This window comes from Armigeres subalbatus, chromosome 2, assembly GCF_024139115.2.
Source record: "Armigeres subalbatus isolate Guangzhou_Male chromosome 2, GZ_Asu_2, whole genome shotgun sequence".
Classification (NCBI taxonomy): Eukaryota; Metazoa; Arthropoda; class Insecta; order Diptera; family Culicidae; genus Armigeres; species Armigeres subalbatus.
The window spans coordinates 105,169,092-105,182,363 of NC_085140.1; the positions used below are offsets into that span (position 1 = coordinate 105,169,092).

The 13,272-nt window shown below is 39.9% G+C and overlaps 1 protein-coding gene across 1 annotated transcript; it reads right to left on the bottom strand.

Moving 5' to 3' along the window:
- Positions 1–856: 856 nt before the first annotated feature.
- On the bottom strand, positions 857–3,394 carry LOC134214861 (vacuolar protein sorting-associated protein 51 homolog). The gene is made up of 4 exons (XM_062694147.1): positions 3,368–3,394; positions 3,215–3,311; positions 1,110–3,145; positions 857–1,050 (listed from the first exon to the last, which is right to left on the bottom strand). The coding sequence occupies exons 2-4, from the start codon at positions 3,293–3,295 to the stop codon at positions 942–944; spliced, it is 2,226 nt and encodes a 741-aa protein (XP_062550131.1). The 5' UTR covers positions 3,296–3,311; positions 3,368–3,394; the 3' UTR covers positions 857–941.
- Positions 3,395–13,272: the final 9,878 nt, after the last annotated feature.

Sequence of the window (13,272 nt, forward strand, 5' to 3'; positions counted from 1 at the left end):
CTCCTGTCTCGTCGGAGGGCCGTCGTGTCAGGGCTGTTAAGCGTCCCACCTAACACCAGGACTTGGGCTTGTGCGCTTTGAGCGGCACACGGTCGCTTTGGTGGGGCCTACTTGCGGATACATGCAGCTTTTTATATGAATTTAACAGGGCCCACTGTCAAACCCCACCACATCCTTCCACTTACTTTGGGAGTGCCACTTCCAGCTGCTGCACGTATTCTTGGGCTAGTGGGTTAGTTGTTGTCGAATGTTTAGCCTTGGCGATCGACTTCGACGCGTGTTGTACACCATCGAGAGTTTTGAGCGCAGGCATACTGCAACGAGGTAGTGGTCGGATTCACCGCACTGCGGTAAGTGCGGACGTTCGTGAAAAATTCACCGTCGTATCCAAAGCACGTGTCGCTTGACATTATTATTATCATCAGCATTTCTTTTTCTTATTGACATTACACCCCCACACTGGGACAGAGCCGCCTCACAGCTTAGTGTTTCTAAGCCAAGTTACCATTTTTGCATTCGTATATCATGACGCTAACACGATGATACTTTTATGCCCAGGGAAGTCGAGACAATTTCCAATCCGAAAATTGTCTAGACCGGCACCGGGAATCGAACACAGTCACTCTCAGCATGGTCTTGCTTTTTAGCCGCGCGTCTTACCGCACGGCTAAGGAGGGCCCCCTATCAGCTTCACAGCCTGACGATAATATGACCGGATTGACCCCGTTACGCACAACGTAAAGGAATCTCTACCACAGCGTAACGGGTGAATAGTAGGTCTGTTGTAGCAGAAATAACTGAGCAACGCCTTATCGATAAGGAATTTCTTTTAGTTCTTGGAGTCGGCACATCTATGTTTCTTAGTTTTGCACAATGTTTCGATTACTAGTGTTTTCTATATTTAAATAAGTACGAATAATATGGAATGTTTATCAACCTACCTAGTTTCTTTCACAGATGATTTCAACCGCATTGGGCTCCATTAGGATCGGCTCCAAACACCGCAAAACTGCAGATCCCAATATTTCATCCAGTAGAACATGAATTAGACTACAAGCACAATTAGCATTAACGATATTAAATTATTTGTATATGAGCAGCAGACTTACTTCTCATCCGACACAAACCTCCACAGGTTCATCTGCAGATAGTGGGCATCGACCTGAATTTGTTGTAGCCCGTACTTGCTGAACGTTCTCAACCGGACGCACTCGAGCAGCGTCTTCAAACAGATCTTAATAATCCCGGTTATGATAGACACCTTGGAAAACTCAACCGAGCTAAAGATTTCAATCTTCTCCGAAAAAAGGCGATGGATGTTGGACACAAAGCTACTGTCCATCTGCGACGGCGTGTACGTTGACCACGTGGACCGATGATACTGCGACTGCTTCGACGCGGTCAAGCTGAAGTGCGTTTTCCGGCTGGAATCGCTACTAGCTGCCGTGCGCAGTTCATTGGTGTCGTATAGTTCTCCGAGAACGATATCAATGGCGGATAACTCTTCCACGACCCGCTTCATGACCGCTCGAACCGAACGAGGCTCCAGACAGTTGAGCCAGTCGCGTGTTTCGACACTCTTTCGTAGCATTTGTGACAGGTTGAGTCCCTGCAAACGAACGTACGAGTCAAGCAGGTGCTGAGCCGAGTCCCGCATCTCCGAGCAAAGCTCCGTTTCGTGCACCAAGGTGGTGCTGTTTTCAGAATCGATATCGTACAACTCGTCCACTAGGGAGATTAGAACGTGGACGCCACTTTTGTCCATTTCCAAGCACACCTTTGAAAGGATTAGCAACAGAGTTGGCGGGCTGGATGAGTTGAGGTTTCCGAAGGCATTCATAGTGCTGCAAATGTGCCGCAAAAATCCTACCAACAAATTCTCACGAATACTTTCGACGCAAGCAGCACCTTTGGGATCAGCTTTCAGGTTGAAAGACCAGTCTGATTGGAGGAAAATCAGTAGATCCTGAAGAAGTCCTTTTACTTTCTCCATGGTCGAGACGAACAGGTTTGTGATAATCTCTTTGAGTCCAGAATGGAGCGAGTTTGAAGACGACGAGGAAGTGTCGGACTTCGCGGAAACCAATGTCAATCGAATCGAACTGAGGTTGTCCGAAAAGTGATCCTTCAGGGACTTCATATGAGACTTGCATAGCTGGTAAGCAGCATTGACTATGATATCAATTCCAGATTTGGTCATGTCCAACGACCGACAAAGCGATTTCATTGCCGTCAAACGGCGGTGTAGTCGGTCTAGTCCTCTTAAAATGATCTGCGAATCACCGTGACCGATTTCAACTTCGGCTCGATCCTGTACCAGAGCCAAGTACTCATCGATATTCCTGTTGACAAAATCGTTCAGATCCATCCGAGCAATAATTTCGAAATCGTCCACTTCCTGCTCGATGTGTTTCGCCAAGAACATGTCATTGTAAGAGCTAATCACCAACGTCAAATCGTTCAAGAACCCCTCAATTCCAAGATCGATGAATTCGATCATGTCCCGATCCGTCTGATCCTGCAGCATAACCAGCTGCTCGTGTAACCTCTTCGTCGCATACTCTAACATCTCCTTGGCTAACGCCGATGGTTTCTCATCCAGCTGCAGCAGCAGCTCCCCAATCTCCGTCAACGATTGGGCCGTCTTCCCCGTCTTCTGGAACTCCTGCTTCAGCAGTCGCTTCAAATCCTCCAAAATCTTTACACAATCCTCTTGAATCCCTTGAAAGGACGGCTGATTGCCGTACTGCTGTAGCACTTTCTGCGCATGCGAATACTCCTGTACCGCCTGCTGGTAGTTACCCTCCTCGATCAGCGTTTTCAACTTGGCCGGAAGCGAAGACAGAAACTGCAACTTCTTCAGCAGCTGGTGTTTGCCAGACAGGCGCGTCAACTGCGTTCGAGTCTCCTGCAGCGTGTCCGTAATCTTTTCGCTGCAATCGGTTATCGAGGCCATGTTCGCCACCAATAGGTTCATCTCCGTTTCCATGCTCTTGAAGTCGGTTTTCATCTTCCGGATTGTATCGGTGGCGGAGATAAATTTGTTATAGTTTTCGTACACCAACGTTTGCATGTCGCTGTGCAAGGTTTGCGTCTGCCGGACGATAGCCGCTTCGGTATCCATGATTTGTTTCAGGGAGCATTCCTTCAGAATTGAGTAGGTATATGAAAAGTGATTAGTCAAGAATATATAATTGAAAATATAAAAGACAACCTTTAAAAGTTTCTGTAAATACCGATCCGAGTCAAAACTTGGACTATCCATATCATATGGATTACTGGATTTCTCACTCATGCTGCCAACACCTTAACTAAGTATTATTAATTAATATTATTATTATTTATTATATTTTTTAGAAGTTTTTACTTATGAATGAAACAATATTCACGAGCAACAGTTATGAACTATATTATAGAATTTGTGTTTACTTTTAAAGAAAATAAAAATAATGACGTCTACGGTTTTTGTCAAAAACAGCTGTTCAGACTGAAACGGTGCGAAACGCGGTTTTCCGAGGGGTTCAGACACTTGGTCGAATGATCTGGCCCTCTGTCTCATTTGAGTATAGGCCTTTTCATGTGACACTCCCGAGACTGCATTTGTTGAGAGCATCATTATCGGTCGCGAGAATTTTAATCACCCGCGCAGCGCTTTCATTTTAGTTTCGTCACTCGTTTCCGTATCGGTCACTATTTTCGGCTCTTAATTTGGTTGCCGTATTCCGTACCGGTGACGTTTGACAGTTGACAGTTCATTAAATAGCAGCGCTCTTATCGCGCTACCAAATTTGGTCACCTGTCACTCGCGCTACTGTTATAGCAACGCGTTTAGTAGCGACCGGTAAAGTGTCAAGTAATGATACTGCGCTGCCAAACGGCTTAAACTCACCACCGGTAATCTTGCTCTTACAACCGCTGAACAGGCCTGCAATCCCGAAGCTGTCACTTTCATAGAAGAACTGTCAATTGACGATAAAATCAGCTGTTTTTAAACGTCTCGTGAAAAGGCCTATTATCAATCCAGCATTTTACGTGCAGTATTATGACCGCCACAATTTAATTCACTTTTTGGTAGGATGCATTCGATTTGACGTCATCATTATGATGATGAAAACTTATCGTTTTTGTGTCATACGACACAAACCAAACTTCAAACTGTTTCCACCCTACCAAAAACTGAGTTGGATTGTGGCGGCCATTAAGGTAGCCTTACACCTCGGGAATTTGGTCCGCGGATTTTTTCTCCATGTATTTTTGCATATGCGATATTTTCGGGATTTGGGCACGGAAAATCAAAATCCCCGCCCCACGGGGATCAAAATCCGGCGGAAAATTTTCCCGAGCTGTAAGGTGGCCTTTAGCGCTCGTAAAATGCTGGATTCAGTAGAAAACTGAATCAGCCACCATCAAAGTCGGAGTTTTCCCACAATCTATACGTTAAATCTAATTTCGGAAGTATAGTGCGCTGTATAGCGCATCACCAAATGAAAACAGCGCACCACTTCCGAAGTTAGGTTTAGCGCACGGATTGTGAGAAAAATCAAACTTCGCCAATCGCCCATTTTGGTTTTCTATAGGGTATACAGTCGTGATTCGCTGGTTGGGATTTTAATACTTGGGCCACTTTTTAGTTGGGCCTCCACTGGTTGGGTCATGGCCCAACTAAAAAGCAACCGTACGTCAAAAATCAATGTAAACACGGAAATCGGGATTGGGCGTCACTGGACATCATTTGTGACGTTCAAGTCGAAATACAGTCGGGATTCGCTGGTTGGGATCTTAATACTTGGGTCACTTTTTAGTTGGGCCTCCGCCAACTCGAACTCCGCCACCAACGAACTTCCTTCGGAAGTTCCTCCATGAAGATTTTCCAGAAATTTCTTCGGAAGTCCCTTCAGGAATTCCCTAGAAAGTTTGTCTAGGGCTTCCTCCAGAAAATCCTCCAAAACGTTATCTGGAAGCTCCGTTTCGTTGTACTTAATTGCGATGAAAAAAAAAACACTAATTAAAGTACTTCGGAATGTCCTCCAGATATTCTACAGAAAGTTTCTCCAGCAATTCCTTCGAAAGTGCCTTCACAAATTCATTCGGGGTTTTTTCCAGCGCTTCTTTCAGAAGTTTCTTCGAAAGTGGCTCCAGGAATTCATGCGGAAGTTCCTCCAGAAATTACTCCATAAGTTCTTCCAAAAATTCCTTTGGAAGTTCCTCCATGAATTTCTCCAAATGTTCTTCTAGATTCCTTCGGAAGTTTCTTCAGTAATTCCTTCGGAAAAACCTCCAGGAATTCTTTAAGAAGTTCCTTCAGGAATTACTTCAGAAGATCCTGCAAACATTCCTTCGGAAGTTTCTTCAAGAATTCCTCCGTAAGTTCCCCCAAGAGTTCCTCCGGAAGATCCTCCAAGAGTTTCTCCAAAAGTTCCTCCAAGAGTTCCTCATGGAGTTTCACCAGGAATTCTTCCGAAAGGTACTCCACGAATTCATCCAGATCCTCAAGATTCTTTCGAAAGTTCCTCCAGCAATTCCTTCGGAAATTTCTCAAAGAGTTCCTCCGCAAATACCTACGGAAGTTCTTCCAGGAGTTCCTCCGGAAGTTCCTCCTGGAATTCCTCCGGAAGTTCATCCAAGAAGAGTTCCTTCAAGAGATCCTCCGGAAGTTCCTCAGGAAATTCCTCCAAAAGTTTCTCAAGAAATTCCTAACGGAGTTCCTCCAGGAATTCCTCCGAATGCTCAAGATTCGGGATCTGGGGTCTGGGAACTCGAATGTTTTTTTTTTTATTTTGGAAATTCAGATGAATTTCCTTTTTAAATTCTTGGAAATGTGCTTTGGAAATAAAGTGGATTCGCCCTTGGACATTCAAGAAATTTTACTTCAAAATTCCAGGGATTTAATTTAGATGAATAGGGGATGTTCTCTTGAAATTGGATTTAATTGTTGGACAAAGACAAGTAGAACGAAGATATTTTAGTTACCAGATCAGAGATGCCAGATTTGAAGACATGTCTTCAATTTGAAGACATTTGAATCTCTGTGAAGACATTTATTTCGTGAAGACATTTTGAAGACTTTTCAAAATATTTGAAGACTTATCTACTTATTTGAAGACACTTGAAGACAATCAATAAAGCCAGCGAATAGAAAATACAATTTCATTACTTACTTATAAGCTTATAAATTCTGCGACCTCTATGTAAACTAGGTATATAAATATTACAAAAGTTATAATAGTTTTTGTCTCGAGCTTAGAATCTCAAACATAAAATACATTCACACTAGTTGATAACTGCAACGCATTTAAGACACTTAGCTTTGAGCTGTGCGCTGGTGAAAAAATCCCGATGGTAGCATTCGTTTGTATTTTTCTTGGCGGCGTCTTTAAAAAGGTATTTCGATCATTTCGCATCGCAATGACCTATCTTATTTGCGGCAAACATAGACTAAATTCTTCAACCTTTGAACTTTAACCAGTTTTTGCCTTTCTCGTACAACAAAGTTGTACCGAAAGGCTATCATTTCACTCCAAAATCGAACTTTTTTTAGAAGTCTCGGAGACCCATGATGTTATATACCAATCGACTCAGCTCGTCGAACTGAACAAATGTCTGTCTGTCCGTGTGTATGCGTGTGTGTGTGTGTGTGCACACGAAAACCGAAAAACATTAGCCACTTTTTTATATAGTAATTCTTAACCGATTTTCTCGCAACAAGTTGCATTCGACAGGGGACAAAGCCTTGTTGATCACTATTGAATTTGATAACGATCGACCATTGCGTTTAAAAGTTATTGAGAAAATGGAATGGAATCGAATAAGCGCCATATAAGGTTGGTGTCTTGGCTAATTGCGGGATTGGCAGTATCACCACTCGGTGAATTAAGTTGGGTTTTTTTTTCTAAATTCATTCTGAATGGCATATGCATACCATCATTCCACATTCCTCTAGATATCCGCCGGGAAAGTCTTTGAATTTCCCGTGGGTTTTTGAAAGACTTCTCAGTGAAAATTTGAAAGAATATTTCGTGAATTTTATAAGGAGAATTTCCAATGGCGAATTTCTTTTCTAAATTTATAGAATTGAAATTGAAAATTCATTTGAAATTATCTTGGAAATTTATAATAATTTCCGTTAAAAAGAAATAAAGGAAATACTCCAAATATTAAACGGGAAATTCTTCTTAATTTCCACAAGTTCTACTGAGCTTCCACAAAAAAATCACTTTTGATTTCCACAAGAAATTTGCCTCAATTAATTCTCATAGAAAATTCTTACGAATGTCGACAAGAAATTGAAATTGTTTTAGTAATTAATTGCATATTATTCGGCAACTCGGCCGTACGAAAACCATTTTTTTGTTAAAAATCTTGGCTGTGCATATGCACAGCACATGTTTCGAAATGGACAAATTGATATGAAATTTGCGAAAAGAATCCACGTGTCTTGGAGGGACTCGAAACCTCAACCTCCTTCTCTCTGGATTGGCATGATAACCCCTACACAACAAGACCACTTAAAGGTCACTTTTGCGGAAAAGCCATCAGAATCCGAGTACCAATCTCCACCGCGGTTAGCCATTTTTTGCAAATTGAATATCTTTCGGATGCTTGATTTGTCCAATCTCCACATGTGCTTTACTGTTGTATATCCACAGTCAAGCGAGTGCACATTGTGACCTTTAAGTGGTCTTGTTGTGTAGGGGTTATCACGCCTATCTAGAGAGTAGGAAGTTGAGGGTTCGAGTCCCTCCAAGACACGTGGATTCTTTTTCGCAAATTTCATATCAATTTGTCCATTTCGAAACATGTGCTGTGCATATGCACAGCCAAGATATTTAACAAAAAAATGGTTTTCGTACGGCCGAGTTGCCGAATAATATGCAATTAATTGTAATCAAGTGTCGGTCTTTCACCGTCATTAGTCGTCTGAGTACACGCGATCGTCTGGATCTTTTTCAAGTATTTCACGGTAAATTTTGAAACCTTACAGGGTATTCTTTAAAAATAAATTTGGAAGAATTCCACATGGAAATTAAGTTAAAAAATCCGGTGGAATTTTAACCAGACTCAGTATAAAATACAGGGGAAACTCGTTATACACTATCTCGTGAAAATTTTATAGAATATTCTCTTAAATTCTATCAATTTGAATGTTAAAAAAAAATAAACATTATTCCACATCTATACAACAAGGACATGATTGAATTTACAAACCTATTGGATTTTAAAATTTCTCGCTAATAATCATAATTTTTATATTGAAGACATTTGAAGACATATTTAAACGACTGTGAAGACATTTGAAAATATTCTCTGGCATCCCTACCAGATAAAGATTGTCGCTTCGGTTCCCTTTGTTCTGCTGTCCGAAACATGTGTGGTATCTAACTGTCAAATCGTATGTATTTTTCCTTTATTGACATTTAGCTCCCCTATCCTCGCCAGCAAAAGATGTTCCGGACAGCGACGACAGCGACAACCTTTATCTACACAGAAAAAAAATCCGCGGTAGAAAATACTATTTTGTAGACTACGCTCTGTTTTTAAAACAACCATAAAATTTCAGTACAATCAACCACAGTTTCAGAGAAATTCACCACTGTTTCAGTTCATGTGACAACATTCCGTAAGGGCCACAGTTGATTTTTACTGATCGCGTGGTAAAATCAAACGGGTTTGTTATCTGCTGAAAATCGTCGGTGCATATTTTCAAAATAACCCTCGGAATGGTAGTTTCGACCGCAACATTTTTTTGCGTGTAGTAACTAAAATATCTTTTCGATTTTATGATTAATGTAATCATTAATGTTTCTTCGAGGTTTTATCAATTTCCATAAATATTATGAATTCAGTGCAAATCCGAATTATAGCCGCTAACAAAGTTGGATTTTTCTCACAATTCGTACGTTAAACCTAACTTCGGAAGTGGTGCGCTGTTTTCATTTGGTGATGTGCTATACAGCGCACTACTTCCGAAATTAGGTTTAACGTATGGATTGTGAGAAAAATCCAATTTCAATAGCGGCTATAATTCGATTTTCTACTGAATTTATAATAATTTAATTAATTATCAGCAATCCAGTTTGACACGGATACAAATTTCATCCATTACCGGGCAACCATTCGTCAAATTCCATCAAAATTATTTATCTAAAATTAAATAATTTCATCGGTATTTCTTAACGCTAAATTACGCTCGTTATCACAGTTCATGTAAAGAATTATATCAACGCAATGATAAACTTTGACAAAGTATTTCGAAGATGGACATCGCTATATTTTTACCACTAAATTAATCGCTATAACGATATGAATATTCATGACATCCGATCGGAAGTCAGCAAAAGAGCAGGAGCAAGAGTGGAATCATATGTTTTCTTGCTTCCAAATTGATGATAAGGATGTTTTTCAGGTTCAGAAAGATAAGTAAATGAAATATGAACAAGGGGTGGGTCGCTGAGCACAGTTCAATTTGTGTTCATTTCATTCCTTGTGACTCAGTGTGCCACAATGTGCCTTAAAATGTGCCTCACCTTAAATATGACACATTGTCATATTGACAGTCAGAAATATCTGGCAACACTAACGACAGTAAACATCAGCAGAGTGAAACGCATGTCATTACGCGATATCACGCGAGACAATGGCACGCTTCCCAACATCGTTGTTGTCCAAGTTTTTGCCTCTTGCTGTGATGGGATCATTGAACGCTCACTGCGGTTCATTAGCATCGGTTGCAGTATTATCAATTCAGTGCAAAGCCGAGTTATAGCCGCTAACAAAGTTGGATTTTTCTCACAATCCATACGTTAAACCTAACTTCGGAAGTGGTGCGCTGTTTTCATTTGGTGATGTGCTATACAGCGCACCACTTCCGTAATTAGGTTTAACGTATGGATTGTGAGATAAATCCAATTTCGATAGCGGCTATAATTAGGTTTTCTACTGAATTTATAATATATCCGGATGATTCGGTGGTGACAAAAATAAAGAGTAGATGGTTCAAATGAAGACAATTATTTAGGCAAGGGCTTCTTCAATACACTAATTTTACGTTTCCTATTGGGGAAGATCCACAGAGTACGAAACGCAAAAATCGGTTATTTTCAACCAATCAGCCCCATCGACACACTTTTTGCATTGAACCCGAGTTGAACCTCTTAAATTTGTGTATGAATCGTCACGCTGCTCGGAATCCTTTCCCCTGAAAGAGTGACGTACTTAGTGGATGGCCGCTTGTTGAGCAAATGCAATGTACTTTTGACAAACAACGACTTTCTTTCAAGAAATTCAATGATTTGCATGATCGACTACAAGTTTATGATTTTCAAACATCCTCTCCGGGAAGCACATAAAGATCTACACTATATCGTTTTACTTCCTCTTCTTTAATTATTTTGTTCCCCAAACTTCATATAAAAAATTGTGAACATTGCCCCCACGTGAATTAGGTCGCGGTCGGAAACATGTAAATATTGTCCTAATATGATGTCAGGTGACGTCACGATGCATTCGTCCATAAGTCAACACAAAATTTGGCAAGGTTGCCCGTATTTTTTGTGCTGATCACTTAAATGTCAAAAGTGTGCCGCAAAGTGTGCCACACCGTGCCACACTTACGAATAAAATCCTTAAAATGTGTGCTTGGAACATTGTGCTCAGCGTCCAACCCCTTGAATATGAACGTTTGGAATTGTGAAATCTGGTAGTCAAATGCTACCAGAATATGAAAATTGATAGAATTGATAAGAAAATATTATGAATAATCGAACCAAAACAACAATATCCATGTTTGCTTCAAACATTTTAGCTAGTTGAAACAACTTGAAACGCTCATTTGATTCAAAAAAAGTTTTCGTTCGCTTCAAATGCAACAATATGTTTATTTTTGATGCCAGAACAAACTGAATTTATGTTTGGATTTACCTATATGTATACTAGGGTGGTTCAAAAAATCGATTTCAGATGAGCACTGATTTTTTACCATATTTTGAGTGTCCTCTAAAAATTTGGGCTCATTTGGATTAAAACTGATTTAGCACAAGCCGTTTCAAGTTTGCATGCAAATTAGTATAATTAGGTAATTCGGCAGTAAATCTAGTAATTCGGTTGCATTGCGCTCGAGTGATTAGCGTTGCGAGCGGGAGTTTGCGGTGCTGCGGAATGGTCCATTCCTCTATCTTATCGGGTGTTGCCTTCTTTTTCGGGGCTTTTCGGCTTGGAGAAGGCTATTGTCATCCGGCACAAAAATTCCACAATGTTGCTGATGTTCACACTTCACAAGCCTCCTGAAATTGATCCGCAAATGAAGCGAGTGAGTATTGATCTAGAATTTGCTGTTCCGATGGCGCTTGCTCAAATATCATCAGCAGGCCCTGCGTTTTTTTTTGCGTTTTAACCACTTGTCCTTGAATGCTTTATCAGAGTGCGACTGAAAACAATATTTAAATATCATGGAAATATATTCTGTTAAATAATGAATTGAATTTTCTTACATTTTTTTTTCTTCCGATGAATCGTTGCAGGAATCGCCATCAACCATTTTGTTTTGAACAAATTTTAGGTCTATTGTATACCTTTGAATTTTATGTGCGAGGATTGATAGTTATCAACTATCGGTCGAAGCATACAAAATTTATTGTGCGATCTAATAAATTATAAACAAATTCACTTTACATGATATATGCTTAGTAATTAAATATTATTGTTGGCAAATAAGATTCAAGAGCCGCATATACAATCAAGTGGAAAGCAGTCGAATCCATTCTATATGGTTCTCGCACATAAAATGTAAAGTCGATTTGATCTCAGTGTATGGGGAAATTTATTTTTTCATTATATTGATTATAGTGCTTCCTCATTAGGCGCAGGTTAAAAGAAAACCTACATAGCTAAAAGGGATACTCATCAGCTTTCACCCAACGAAAACCGCATGTTGATTAACCGCCCCAATAATTAGTAATCGATTTTAAGACAGGTTGCGAATCTTTAGTCATGATCGTTAAACTTCTTTGAGGGCATCACTGAAATGTGCAGTGCAACATAGTAGCCTGAATTTGTGTGTGCTATTTTTCGCGCCACGAGCAGCAATGTTGCCTGTTGATGAGTTATGCAATTAGCTCCAGAAAACCACAGTACAGATTAAATTCGATTACTAATTATTGGAACGATTGACTGAGATGCAGTTTTCACTGAGTGAAAGCTATTGAGTATTCCTTTCAGCTATATAGGTTTTCTTTTAACCTACGCTTGATGGGGAAGCGTCATTAACAGTATAATGAAAAAATAAATTTCCCCATACTAATGTGCATGCAAACTTGAAATGGCTTGTGCTAAATCAGTTTTAATCCAAATGAGCCTTAAATTTTCAGAGGACAATCAGAACATGGTAAAGAATCAGATGAGCACTGTGGAGCAAAATCAATTTTTTGAACCACCCTAATGTATACTCTGGGAAGCTGGCGGGCATTAAGCTTAGTATGGAGATCTCAAGGAAAAGGGTCAAGGAAAATTTGATCTAATTACCAAAGTAATTGTGACGTGTTGAACGTAATTGAACAAGTAGGCGAAACATTAAGCATTTTCTGAGCTCATTCAGTCAGTTTGGCAAAATGTCATCAAACAGGTTAAATATTGTTAAATATAAATAATGAATTAAGGTAAATTATATTTTTAATACATTTGTATACCTTTTAGAATTGCTACATCTGCCGTTTTGGATATAACAAAGCTGCATCGAAGAAGCGGAGAAGGTGGAATGAAAAATGCCATGCAAAAAACTTATTGAAGGCACAGTTTAAAACGAATGCATTGCTTGGTGCATTGGCAATCATTCTTCATCGGATTATGTGGATGTTTGTAGAACTTTGGGATTATATAAGATTTCCCTTGTGAATAACTATTAATTCGTTTTATTTTTGCAGTTTGAAGATTGGGCTATAGAAGATAAATTGTTCTTCAAATTTTCAATATGTCGAGGAAAAATCTGACCGTCTTTTCAATTTTATTGATATAAAGATGTTTAAGGTTCTGATACAATTCAAACACGCTTTCAGTACAGCTGTTTTAGTCAAGCTGAAGCATTTTCTCTGTTGTTTGTGCACTTTCCCTGACCCGTGCGATAATTCCTTAGTATTAGAAAGCCATTTCCGTAAATGGAAACCTTCAAGAGAAAGGTCATGACTGACTTCGAGAGCCAATTTCACCTGTTCTCGCATGACAAGTTGTGAATTTGTCTCAGTTATTTTCCTAATCGCCGTCCACTGAAGGCACAATATTCGA